A 12,685-nucleotide genomic window follows, 5' to 3' on the forward strand; every position below is an offset into this window, starting at 1 on the left:
GATTGTCCCTGTACCTTCTCTGTGTTTTCATCGGACCATCCGATGTGATAAACTCCATAATCATTAATGGATGAAGCCAGGGAGAGAGAGGACTGCTCCACAGAGCCGTGGGTCTCCTTCAGTCCTTTCAGCCAGTTCAGCAATCGACTAGACTCTTTCTGGAAAGCAAAACCAGCGTCATCATCACTTGGCCGCAGCAGCAGGGATTGAAAATCTGGCTACAAATAAGACAGAAGTAAATACCAATTTTTCCGGTAGCTTCTCATCTCTATTTTGGGTCTCCCACACCTGACCGGCACATTTCATGAACTCCTTAAATCCGGCTTGAGGGGAGAGCGAGTAGAGCAGGGGGGCGTAACCCATCACTGCATCATGGAAACACGCCACTTGGTCGATCTCTGTGTCGTTCTCTCCAGCAGATATAGAAGCCAGGTCAACATAGACCTTCACATCACTCATATCTGATGAGAGGACAAGAAAAGTTAGCAGGCAGGTGTTTTCTGAAAGACTACAAGACAGTTTTTGTCAAGAAAAAAGAGCAGCTGATTAAAGCAAATTATGTTTTTCATGTAAGTCCCTCACTTTTAAGGTTCTCTTTGACCCAGTTGACGAGAGTTTGGCTCACTAGAAACTCTTCTAGACAGGAAGTGTTTTGCTTGGTGACTGTGGAGAGTTGTTGTTTGGCATGTAACAGGTCTTCAGTAAGGGACCCCAGGTTCCTCTGCTTGAATCTTTCTTCTTCCTGTTAAATAGTCGTGCACATAAGACAAGAATTATACAGTTGCTTAAAAAGAAAAGTACCTGTAAGAAAAAAAGCTAGAAAGATTTAAAAAGTCACATACCACCTCAGCACGCAATGCACTTCCACACATTCAAATATATCCTGACAGTAACACACACTTACAATAACCCCCGTCAATCCAGCACCATACTAAGGTAATTAATCTCTATTTCTTTCCTCTAACATGCAGTAATTCTACCACTGTAATTGTTTTTTTCTGTTTGTTTTCCCCATTTTTTTTTTTTTGGATTTACTTTTGTCTCTACTCTCTGTAGTGTGTTAGTTTAATGTGTTTAATGTCACTTCTTGTGTTTTTCACATTGTTATTGCAGTAAGCAAAATATACATATATATTTTTAAATGTTTACATTTTGACCATCAAATGTCACGTTTCACCTTCTGTGACCCATGTCTATTTTATATTTAAATGTTCTAATATGTGTCTCCTCTTATGTCAGAGGAGAAGATCATTTCTTTCAGCTCGCCCATTAATAAATACAACTGAATTCCATTGTAAATACTGTAATTTTAATTTAATGTCAGATCGCATGAGTCTCACCACTTGGCTGAGAGTGTCAATTTCTGTGAAGTTCCCAGAGAGCTCCATCTTTTCAGCGATCTTCAGCATGGCGCTGGCTGCAGCCGCTGCCTCGTGGAGCTGTCGATACTCCCGGATCTGAGCAAGTCTCAGCTCGACCCAGTTCTCCTCAGGTCTGAACCCTCCCAACATCTCTGACATCAGACTCAACTCCCTCTTCATCAGGTTCCCATCTCCCTGGTCACCCGACTCCAACACAACCTGATCGAGCTGCCTGAAAGTGATTTCTGCATTTGCAATGCTGACACCAATATGAGAGAACTCTGCCAGCAGTGGATCCCAGATGTTGTTGCAGATGTATGGTAGGGTTACAGGAACAGGAGATGAGCAGGGTTGCCTCGCTGATGCCAAATCTCCAGTCCTCTTGACCCAGGAGGACAGAATCAGGTTGCTGTGCTGCAGCTTGTGCATCTCACTGGCCATTTTCAAGACATTCATACTGGTGTTATACCAGAGGACCTGGGGAGGACCTGACTTCCTCAACTTCCCATCATTATCAAAGGACTGAACGAGCACCAGTTTGTTCAGGCTCACAGTCTGCAGGTCTGCACTGTGCTGCTGCTCGAGGATTGACATCTCAGGAACTGGTTTAAGGAAGAACAAAGAAAACAATACATAAACCCACAGATACAGAACCTAAAGTTCTCTAATCTAACATAATTCAAGTTCTAGTTATATTCACCTGTGATGCTTTCTGTAACCTTTGCTATCATCTTTATCAGTGTGTCCATCTGTTGTTTCCGCTGCATGAAAGAGTTTGAATCCTTCTCTCTCTGAGCCAGGACAGCCTCCGCATCGACAGGAACGGACTCAGATTTGTTGTTTTTCTTGTCTGTGGAAGATATAACACAGCTAAAATTAATTGACAAGTTATGTTTTTTTTGAGACAGGATTAGTTAAAACATCACAGAACATTATGAACTATATAATATTATATGTATATACTGTATATTCTTTGTTTTTTCTTTTTTTATAACCTTTAAGTATAATTTGTACCTTTAAGTATAACAACAATGGGAAGCTACTTCATTTTTTTATTTTTGATAATTAAGTTGAGGCATCGATGTAGCTGTGAAAAGATCAACTGCGTTACATAAAGTAAAGTCATAAATTTGATCAAAATGAACCAAGATCTCAAGTTATAAGGAATATATTTCTTCTATGTTATACTGATATTTATCCTTAACAGACTGAAGAAAAAACTGCCGTCTTTTCTGCATATTTTTACAGTGTGTCTATGATGTCTATGCGTCATGATTTTAAGTTTTTGATGCAAATAGTGATGTTAATGCTTATGAAGGTTCATACACTGCTGATAAAGTCTCTTAAACTGGTCTCTATGTTTCAGGCAGGTCTGCAGGTGTCCCAGGGGAACGTCTCCTTGAAGCAGAGACGCCACCAGAGATTTCAGCGCAGTCACACATCTGTTGACGACCTCCGCTGCAGCATCGTCCACCTGGATTGACTTCCAGTCTCCTGGGACAAAATAACGACATTGAGACCATTATAGAACTATAATAACACTGACTAAATAACCTAAAGTAACTAAGAAATAAATACAAAAGTACAAAACAAAGTACCATGAGACAGTAGGTGGTTGATGGCAGATTGTGGATCAAGCAGCTGGATTACAGTGTTGTCACCGAATCGAGCTGCTGACGCGACAACAACAGCGGACACGACGACATCAGGGAGATCCTTCACTTTAGAGGTCAGAGTCCGCATCAGGTCCCCTTCCTTCCCCCTCTAAAAACATGAACGTATGCACTGTGATCACTCTGTCAAATACTGGGGTTTAATTCTTACCTAACTTGCTTGTGTAAAGGAAACATTTTAATAAACCTTTTGAGAAGTAACAGCCTATGAATATATGGAAGAGGGAAGTTCATGCAAAGAGATAAATGCTGTCAAACTGTGTGGATGAATAGTGCACCAATCAAGTCAAGTCAAAAGATTAAATTAGTGATTTTCCAACTCCAACACTGTGGGCCCCTCAGACAAAACTGAGACAACTGCATCTTTCTTTTTAGCCTACATTTCTTTACATTTTTGATTAAAATTTGGCACCAAAAGTATGCCAAATAAGCTATTAGCAGTTCCTGTTTGCAATGTGCCCATGGATCTATAGACAACAACCATTAGATTACTTTGAAAATGTGATGATTCTCAGGTAAGTTCTGGAGTTAGAAGGAGCATGTTTTTTTCTATGATTGAAGATGGACAACAGAGATAATAATATAAGTAAGTAAATAAGTAAGTCTCTGGCTAGTTTAGATAATATTGGAGTTGGACATCCAAAGTTGTGTAATTTACTCCAAGACTGTTAATTTTAACAAAATGTGGAAACCATTTTTCTCGGACATGTTAATGTGGATGTGCCTGCTATTTTAAGTAGAACTTTTATATGAAGTATATGAGATAATAAGGCCAAGCTATGGTGGTTGTTGTTGTTGGTTCTCTCCCTCTCTTTCTTTCTTTTCTTGTCAAATGAAAAACTTAAATTTCAATAAATACATCTAGATCTTTACCAGTTGAGTGCGAGGAAGCTGTTTTGAACTCTCATCTCAAAGCAAAAGTTGCTTATTGTAGCTTTAGAAAATGAATATAAAACGTTATCTTGTGACCAAGGATGCACTCTGAACATTATAATTAATAATATGACCTGTACCTGGCAGATTGTCTTGATAGCAGACTGACGCAGCTCGTTGAAACAGGTCTGAACATCCTTGTGGCTTTTCTTTATGGCTGCCGAGGATGACTCAATGCAGCAGACCAGTACTTTATCATCATCATCGGCCTGCAAAGAGAAACAAACCAGACCTGAACTGAAGACTTGAACCAGACCTCTAAGAGAAAAAAATTCAATACACTGATCGATAAACTATTGCCTACCTTGGATATCCTCTTCTTCAGGTCTTTTTTCAGGCTCTGCTGCCACTGAGAGGAAACTTCTTCAATAGAGCATTTGACCTTTAGCAGCGCGTCCCACATCTGATAATTCAACAAACAGTATTAATTATCACGAGCAAAAACTAGTTTATCTGCATGATTACAGAATAGAAATGTTTCATTATTATGTTCTTTCTTTAAAAGTCAAATTATCTATTTATTTTGATCAGTAAAAGACGAGAAAATTAGATACAATCTGCAGTTTAAAGCAATAGTTTGATATTTTGAGAAATACATTTATTCGTTCTCCAACCAAGAGTTAGAGGAGAGGATTGATACCACTCTCATATCTGAGTGGCATCAATCCTCTCATCTCATTCTCAGCTAGATTGCAGAAAAGCTAATATCCGAAAATATCAAACTAAGCTAAGGTCAATTAAATGAAGAGAGTCTGAAATAGTCTGAGATCTGTGTCTGTCATGTACCTCAATTTCCTTTGGATATGTGAGTGATTTCGATGCTGCCAGAAGGGGTCTTTGCAGCAGTTCATCTCTCCATTCACTGATTCCCTGCTGCACAGCATGTAGCCTCTGCAACAACTGCTGCTTTAAGGCGTCAAACCCATCATCTGAGGACTAAGAGGCACAAAAGCAACACAGTAAATTAAGGTTACCATTTTATAATGCGACAGTCAAAGTGCAGAGGAGATTTATACCTCTTTTCTCAGTGCAACATCTGAAATCTCTGCCATCCTCAACACTAGCTGGTAGGACAGGACCGCAGCCTCGTAACACTGCACGAGTCGTGCAATTGTGCACGTGGCCTTCGCCACATTGATGCTGCTCGTGAAGACTTGCTTCATATTTCCACATTCAATCATTCTATAGACACAAAGCAAACATTAAAGGGAGCACAATGCATGAATGAGTGAATCAGTGGGATCTGAAGTATATTTCAGGTGTGATTACCTGTCCTTCTCTTTGTCCACCTTCAGCAGTATATGGGTCAGTGTTTTGTGAGTATGCTGCATGTAGAACAGATAAAGATTATCACAAATAATCATTTTAAAGATAAAAAATGTTCTTTTACATGTTAAATATGTGTCATTTGTAGATTTTTCTACCTTTACACTCTCCTGTACTCTGTTGTTATCCCGCAGCTCTCCACATTTTCGGAGCCTGTACAACAGACTCTGGATTAGGTGCTCTGCATGGATCCCTGTCAGGTCTGAGAATTCAGGAAGATCCTCAAACGCGACCAGAGATAACCAGCCCATCAGAAGCAGAGGCATCTCTTTAGCCATAGGTAAGAGTGTCTTGATCAAACTCATCATTCTCCTGTTAAAAAAAAAAAGCTATTTCAACACAAAAGCGATCACCATTCCAAGAAAAGAAAGTTAAGGTTGCTTTGAGAGAGACTCACTGTCTTTTTTCAGGGTGGCACTGTATGTTCTCTCTGAACCTGCTGAAGTGGACATGCTGAAGTCCTGACCAGTTCTCTTCTTCAACAGTTGGACCCACTTTTGTTGCGTCGGCTCCTGGCTGTCTGAGTCTGAACAGCAGAGGAACGAGCAGGACGAGCTCAAACACCGTATGCTGCGCACAGACGTTCATCAAACCCAAAACAATGCTGAGGGGAGAAACAAGAGTGATATAAAGATGTGTTATATGAGGTTATACATCAATACCTCAGGCTAATACTCCTGGTACTATCCTGAGCACTTCTATTACTATACAGGGCCGTAGTCAACCAAATCATCTGTGTTGTTTGTGGGAATGTGGGGGTTTCAGTCTCCTTATGAGAAGTTCTACATACACTCCGATTACACAATAGGTTTGGTAGGCAATAAATAAATCCATTATTTTTCATTAAAATACAACTGATAGATTTACTATGTCCCCTCCTGCTTTGAAACAGCCTATAAAAATAATTTCAGAGGATAAACAAAAACATAATTATTCACTTGTATTAATAAATAAATGTGGAAGAAATAAAGGAAACATTTACAGACTTATTATGGCACCTAGTCATATATTTCTTATGGCTAGTGGGCTTACAGGTGGGAACTGGGAGCTCTGTTTCACTAGTCACAGTTTTTAGCTTTCCTTCTTGGCCTTGTTTTGTATTATTCTCTGTTTTAATATTACCTTGTTTGTCAAAAAATGGGACACACCTGGCTAAATAATGGTTAATATACAAATAAAATACTACATCCTGTCCCCTTTTTTACTAATGTTAGTGTATTTTTTTTAAGTGGTCGGCAAAAAACTGAAACATAATCCTAGATTTTTTTGTCTGAATTCAAAGATAAATGGTCATCTATCGGTGTACCGGATTGTAACATACCTAGCTGTTTTAGGAATAACAAACCAACATGTTCTTTGGCATTCAACAGCAATACCTCCAATTAGCTCAGATGGCGCTCAACTCTCATGGGAGATGTAGTTAGTTGCTGAATGCTAACAAAAGAACTTCTTGTTTTATCCTGACTCAAATTTTACCAACCAATACAGCTTACATTTAAGATTTTCATATGGACAGATGAAAGTGCCAGCACAACAGAAGATAACCTCTCACTCCTACTATTACCTCCACTATCATTAACTGTATTGGTTGAATAAGCACATGTGGTTTTTGACAACATATACCACTAGTCTGTTCTATACTTAGATTCTTTACCAAAGTGACATGAAAACAACTAAGCTACATGTATCTCCGTGACAATTTAACTGTTGAGGAAGACCATAGGATATGGTTCAAAGCTTTGAAAAAACCTGATGAGTGAACGTAAAGATTTTTTTAACTTTATCCGTCAGGCTTGAAGCTTTTGCAAACTTACAATGGTAGACTTTGGAAATGACTGCGCAACCCCTCCAGGTTTTTTTCGTCCATTGCAGTCTCTGAGGACACCAGGCGACAAAGCTCAGCCCAGCCTCTCACTCCAAGGTTGATCTTACAGTTATTGGTAACCACGAAAACAGACAAGCCCAGAAGAAGAGGACTGGTGTCCCTGCAGCCACTCGGTAATTTCTCCTTCGGCTCTCCTCTTAATATCTGAATCAAAGTCTCTGAAATGAGCTCTGATACCTGTAAATAAAAAGATTTAGTTACTGGAGGAATATTGAGGGTGATATATAATGAATGCTTTGAATTATTCTCTTCTTGTTGCACCAACCTTGACCATGGGAGGTCGTGAATGGTCTGGGTATAGAGCAGTTGTGTGCGCAGAACCGAGACTCTTCATATAGTGCCACAAGTGCTCACACAGGCTTGTAGTGCTCTGTTTGTCGGACGGGGACCATTTCTGGAAGATTCTGTTCAGCAGAGTTCTCGCTGAGGCCTCCCAGGCGTCTGAAATCTCCACACCTTTTGGTGTCCTGAAGCCGACCATGTGCAAAATACTTTGCATCGCAGAACCACCTTCCTGACGACTAATGAAGCCTTCATAAAGGTGCAACTCTAGATATAACACAGGCAGGTACTCGATCAGTTTATGTGACAAACCTACAGTGGAGTGTTGACATGCTGAAGTTAAACAGTTTGCATGCCTTACCTTTAATGTTGGAATCCGATGGACTAAGAAATCGCCTTTCGGCACTTCCTGATATTTCTTTGTTTCGTTGTTTTACACCATACCAATAGGAAATCCAGGCACCTCTCTTCAAGTAGCTGTCTTCAATGGAAAAACTTGCTTCTACCAGGTAGCCTCCCTGCTTTTGGCCACTTAACATAAAATAATAAATATTTGTTATAATGATAATTTTACTGTAGCTGAAAACTTCAGTCAGTAAATATCAGGACGGTAATTAGATTTTTATTGATACATCTCTGTGCTTCAGTATCTTCAATTTGAAATGAAACTATGAAGTAAAATTGCTGACTTCAACAGTGTCGGACCTGTAGTCCTTTTTATATATTATACATTGGAGAATGATCCTAAATATACCAGGGAACATGTGTCTGTCAAGGCAACTAGGGAGTTTTTTAGAGTCAAACAATGGAAGTTTCTGGACTGGTCAAGTCAGAATAAGATTTATATCTAACTGATCACATATTTCAACTACTGAAGACTAGACTGATGGCAAAAGTCTCTAAAACAAACAAGAAGTGAAGATGGCTGCAGCACAGGCCTGACAGAGCATAGGGTCAGAGACTTAATACCAAATCCTTTGCAGTCAGTGATTGGTAGCAAGTATTAAACATTTGGGTGGGTTTCTTTTTCAACTTGAGCCTTGTCTTTGTAGTTTTGGCCAATCGTTTGAATCAGTAATACTAACCTCAACATCCTACAGACCAAGTTAATTTCTAAGATCTGGGAACAGACAAGTTTTAAACAAACAACCAAACTGTTTTAGTAGAGAGAACAAAGGCAAACTGTAAAATAGTGTTAAAAGTGTCAAAGTTTAATCTTAACATTGGAAACAGTGGTGGACAAAACAATCTCACCTCAAGGTCAATTTAGTAGCTGTTCTGGAACTTTTGATCATACCACATTATCTTCAACAGCAGACAGAGTTTGCCCAGCTATCATGGAAATGTAGATGTTTAAATTTCCATTAAAATGTTCCGTTTTCCATATTAAATTGACTGTGTGTTAAGATCGTTGTGTCAACTTCTGTTTCCAAGGTCAAGAGTTGAGCGATGGCCTTTATTCCACATCAATGATTTAGATCATCTGGATAAATTGTTAGCTGGTTCACAACCTGTCTGATGGGTATTATCATAATTGATAGAAATGATTAGCAAAATGACAAATATAAGACACCAGTTTTAATAAACCAGAATTATGCTAACTACAGTTCCTTTGCTGTTCATCTGATGTGAGTGTAAACACCCTCAAATTAAACCTTTCAGCCCATGTTTCAATTTAAATCTAAAGTGTTAGTATACAGAGCCATTATAAAAAAGACATGTATTGTCCTAATGCTTTCTGACTGCTGTGTATTAAATTGTATAAACATAATTAATACTTACACAAACTGTGTCACATCAAGGTGGAAATATTCTTCTCCACAATACAACACAAGCTTGTCGTGTTCTTGGTCAAATCTAAACCTCTTGTCCAGAACAGCGTAGATGTGAAAGGTGAACATGGGAACAGAAGGTGGAGGTCTCACTGGGCTTCGATCACTGTGGAGAAACAAAAATATGTTTAAAATAAAGATTTAACCTCAATATTTAATGTAATTGTTATTATATTACTCTTACCGTTTGCTTTCGGAAGCTTTTGTAGTTTTATCTGCTATTTTGGCGGCCGACATCGTGGATTGTTTCTCACTCTTCGCCTCTCCAGACACAGCTGTGGCGTAAGACGTCGGTTTGACTTGTGAGTCTGTGGGATCACCTGAGACCCCTGCAGAGGGATTCTCCTCTTTAGATTTAGATTCTTCATTAAGTTTCTCTTCCTGCTTCAAATCTTCCTCTGATGACTTTTTATCTGGATTATTATTTTCAGCAGAGCTGCCGTCCTGCTGCTGGGTATCTGGCGTGTGTTGTTCTTGTTTTTGCTTCTTCTCTGCAGCTTTGTTTTCCGACGGGACTGAAGCTTTTTGGTCATCTTGCACTAGCGGATTCCCGTTACTGTCGTCTTGTGGCTGAGTTTGGCCATGTTGAGTCTTTTCAGTGCTGTCGTCCTGTTTTGGCACAATAAAGTCAGAGGCTTCAGTCTGTGTTTCCTGGTTAAACTGATCAACAACGGGAGTCTGTGTGAATTTGTTTTTGCATTCATGTTCCCTGGTTTGAGTCTCTGCTTGTACCATTTTAGCATCTTTGTGGTGTTGCGTTCCACCTTCTTCTGACTTCTCACTGACTTCAGTTTGGGTCTCCACATGTTGTGTTTCTAAAGATGCACCTTCCTGTGTTTGGCTGCTTGTTGTCTCCACAGCCTCCATCTTGTCCTTCTCTGTGTTGTCACTTTTGACACCTGCACCTCCTTTTAAGTTTGAGGCTTTATTTTTTCTTCTTCTTTCATTTCTCTTTTTCTTCCTCTCCTTGTCTTGAACTTTCCTGCTGAGATCACCTGGTCTTTGATCCTGAAATACACATAACTTAATCTCTCACTGTGGACCACATATCTGGTTTTAACATAAATATAAGATGAGTAGAGAGAGTTGAGTTTGACACCTGGAAAAAACAGCAGTCAGGAGCCCAAATGAACACAAGAAACGAATGAAGATCCCTTCATAATACACTTACAATGTAAGTGATGGGGGACAAAATCCACAGTCCTTCTTCTGTGCAAAAATGTATTTAAAAGTTTATCTGAAGCTAATATGAAGCTTCAGCGTCCAAATGAGTCAAATCAAGTAGATATCTTTCAACGTTACAGTCTTTTTAGTGCCAAAGTCCCTCTTTTTGTTACTATACTTCCACCTGCAGCTCAACAGGGAAACACTGTCCGAGGAAACACAAAGAGGGAATTTGATGCTAAAAAGACTGTAAATGTGTCAGATATCCGCTTGATATGACTAACTCAGACTGCTGAAGCCTCATATAAGCTTCACATCAACTTTTAAATGACTGTGTGGATCTTTTAATATCCAGTATGAGCAGGAGGAATGATTACAGCGAGGAAAACCTCTTTCACTGTTCAAACGAACACCTGACTGTTGTTTTAAGACACTCTTGAAGAATTGCGAACCTATCCTTTAATTCCTACCTCATTTCTTTTTCGGGCTCTTTTAGTTGCGACATCCTCTGTTTCCTTGGTTTCCACCTGAGATCCAGAGGCACTGTGGCGGTTTCCTCCCTCCTCCATCTGAAGGGACTCGTTCTCCAGAGGGGGGAGTCTCTGTTCCCCTGTTAGCTATCTGTGTCTGAGTATAAAATCACATGCTGTTAAATCCTTCACGTCTGCAGATATCTGGGATATCTTGCTATTCAAGTTAAGTCAGTTGGATTATAATCAGAGAGGGAGTGGCAAAATGAGACATGTTGCCACAGCTAGTTCCCTGTTTTGACTGTTTGTCTTCCGGATGGACTTTGTACAATCATGTTCAATCATAAATATATAATTATACAACATACTGTGGGCTAAAATACAACCACCATAAACACCATTGGGGCTGCAACCAACAATTATTTTCATAATCAATTATTTGATTAATTATTTTGTTTATAAAATGCCAGAAAATAATGCAAAGTGAAGAAGATATTTAATTTGCAATGATAAAAATGATCAGCTAATCGATTAATCAACTATTTCATAGCTAAACACCGTGAAGTCCAATAAGGCAACCAATGCAGATACAAATACTCAATCAAACACAATAAAAATATGATAACTAACATCTGAGCTGATTTCAGATGGTTTAAACTTGAACACAAAGGTGTTATTTAGCGACAAAGTTCAATAAAAAAATCATATGAAAAACATTTAAAGCCGATTGTATTTACAATAGATCAGGAAATAATGCTGTTCAGTAGTAATAATGTGTACTGACTGTACTGTACAAGTGATGAAATGCATTTAAGAAGAAAATAACTTGACATTTTATGCTTTCTTTGCTTACCTTTTCAGTTCTCAAGTTCGCACGGCCAGTTTACAGATGTGTCAAGCTGTAACTTGTGAGATATTGAAGAACTGTTTGTTTGGAAACCAGCTGTAACCGCCCACACATTTAGGGAACGTCAACAAATTAGTTAGCTACTTTAGCCAACTACTAGCTACTATCTCTCAACACAAATTTAGCTCTTGAAGTAAACCGTGTTCATTTGTAAAAAATGACTCGACTTATTGGTCTTTAACACTCTTCAGGTGAGTTTATGATCATGTTAGAAGGTTCCTCGGTTGTAATTTTGTAAGTAATTTCTACACGGTCCCTGAATGAAAAGCATCAGTTTCAGTTTCATTTCTTTCAGAATCTCATCAAACAAGAAACTTATGCTGCGTTCAGGTGCTCGCTTTCGATATCCGCAAAACCCTTTTTATTATCTGTCAGCACTGGTGGAAACAAAGTACTGTATTTAAATACAGTTATGAAGTACTTGAGTATTTCCACTTTATGCTACTTTATACTTATACTACACTACATTTCAGAGGGAAATATTGTACTTTCTACTCCACTACATTTATTTAACAGCTTTAGTTACTTTTCAGATGAAGATTCGACACAACTTAAATAACAAAACTCAAATGAAACCTTGTGTTTTATACTTTTGTGACGCCAGTAGTGGAATGCAAGTACTTTACTCATGTATGGTGCTTATGTGGTAGCAAATGATGTACAGCACACCAGAATTTAACATAGTTTAGAGTTTAATGAAATGTTGTTGGTGGTATAAAAAAAACCCCCAACAAAAAACAAACAAACAATCAAACGAACAAACAAATAAAAAACAGCAAGTGTGTGTCACAAAAAGGGGTTTGTCAGAACTAAACCAGAATGCACATTATGGCAAATATATATATATACATT

The 12,685-nt window shown here is 38.8% G+C and overlaps 1 protein-coding gene across 1 annotated transcript in view; it reads right to left on the minus strand.

The window, feature by feature from the left end:
* Window positions 1-11,851, minus strand: part of rnf213b (ring finger protein 213b) — a 48,815-nt gene extending 36,964 nt beyond the window's left edge. Inside the window, exons 1-22 of the mRNA XM_042396671.1 lie at window positions 11,780-11,851; window positions 10,927-11,083; window positions 10,025-10,300; window positions 9,477-9,901; window positions 9,243-9,398; window positions 7,822-7,991; window positions 7,444-7,727; window positions 7,108-7,355; window positions 5,691-5,897; window positions 5,392-5,605; window positions 5,237-5,292; window positions 4,984-5,149; window positions 4,754-4,903; window positions 4,272-4,370; window positions 4,048-4,176; window positions 2,960-3,125; window positions 2,688-2,855; window positions 2,062-2,211; window positions 1,341-1,963; window positions 583-742; window positions 244-461; window positions 15-158 (exon numbers count right to left, since the gene is read on the minus strand). Coding sequence (XP_042252605.1) covers window positions 15-158; window positions 244-461; window positions 583-742; window positions 1,341-1,963; window positions 2,062-2,211; window positions 2,688-2,855; window positions 2,960-3,125; window positions 4,048-4,176; window positions 4,272-4,370; window positions 4,754-4,903; window positions 4,984-5,149; window positions 5,237-5,292; window positions 5,392-5,605; window positions 5,691-5,897; window positions 7,108-7,355; window positions 7,444-7,727; window positions 7,822-7,991; window positions 9,243-9,398; window positions 9,477-9,901; window positions 10,025-10,300; window positions 10,927-11,025 — 4,308 coding nt within the window. The 5' untranslated portion in view covers window positions 11,026-11,083; window positions 11,780-11,851. The remainder of the gene's footprint in view (window positions 1-14; window positions 159-243; window positions 462-582; window positions 743-1,340; window positions 1,964-2,061; window positions 2,212-2,687; window positions 2,856-2,959; window positions 3,126-4,047; window positions 4,177-4,271; window positions 4,371-4,753; window positions 4,904-4,983; window positions 5,150-5,236; window positions 5,293-5,391; window positions 5,606-5,690; window positions 5,898-7,107; window positions 7,356-7,443; window positions 7,728-7,821; window positions 7,992-9,242; window positions 9,399-9,476; window positions 9,902-10,024; window positions 10,301-10,926; window positions 11,084-11,779) is intronic.
* Between the last annotated feature and the right edge of the window lie 834 nt (window positions 11,852-12,685).

The sequence above is a fragment of the Thunnus maccoyii genome, chromosome 20 (genome assembly GCF_910596095.1).
Source record: "Thunnus maccoyii chromosome 20, fThuMac1.1, whole genome shotgun sequence".
NCBI lineage: Eukaryota > Metazoa > Chordata > Actinopteri > Scombriformes > Scombridae > Thunnus > Thunnus maccoyii.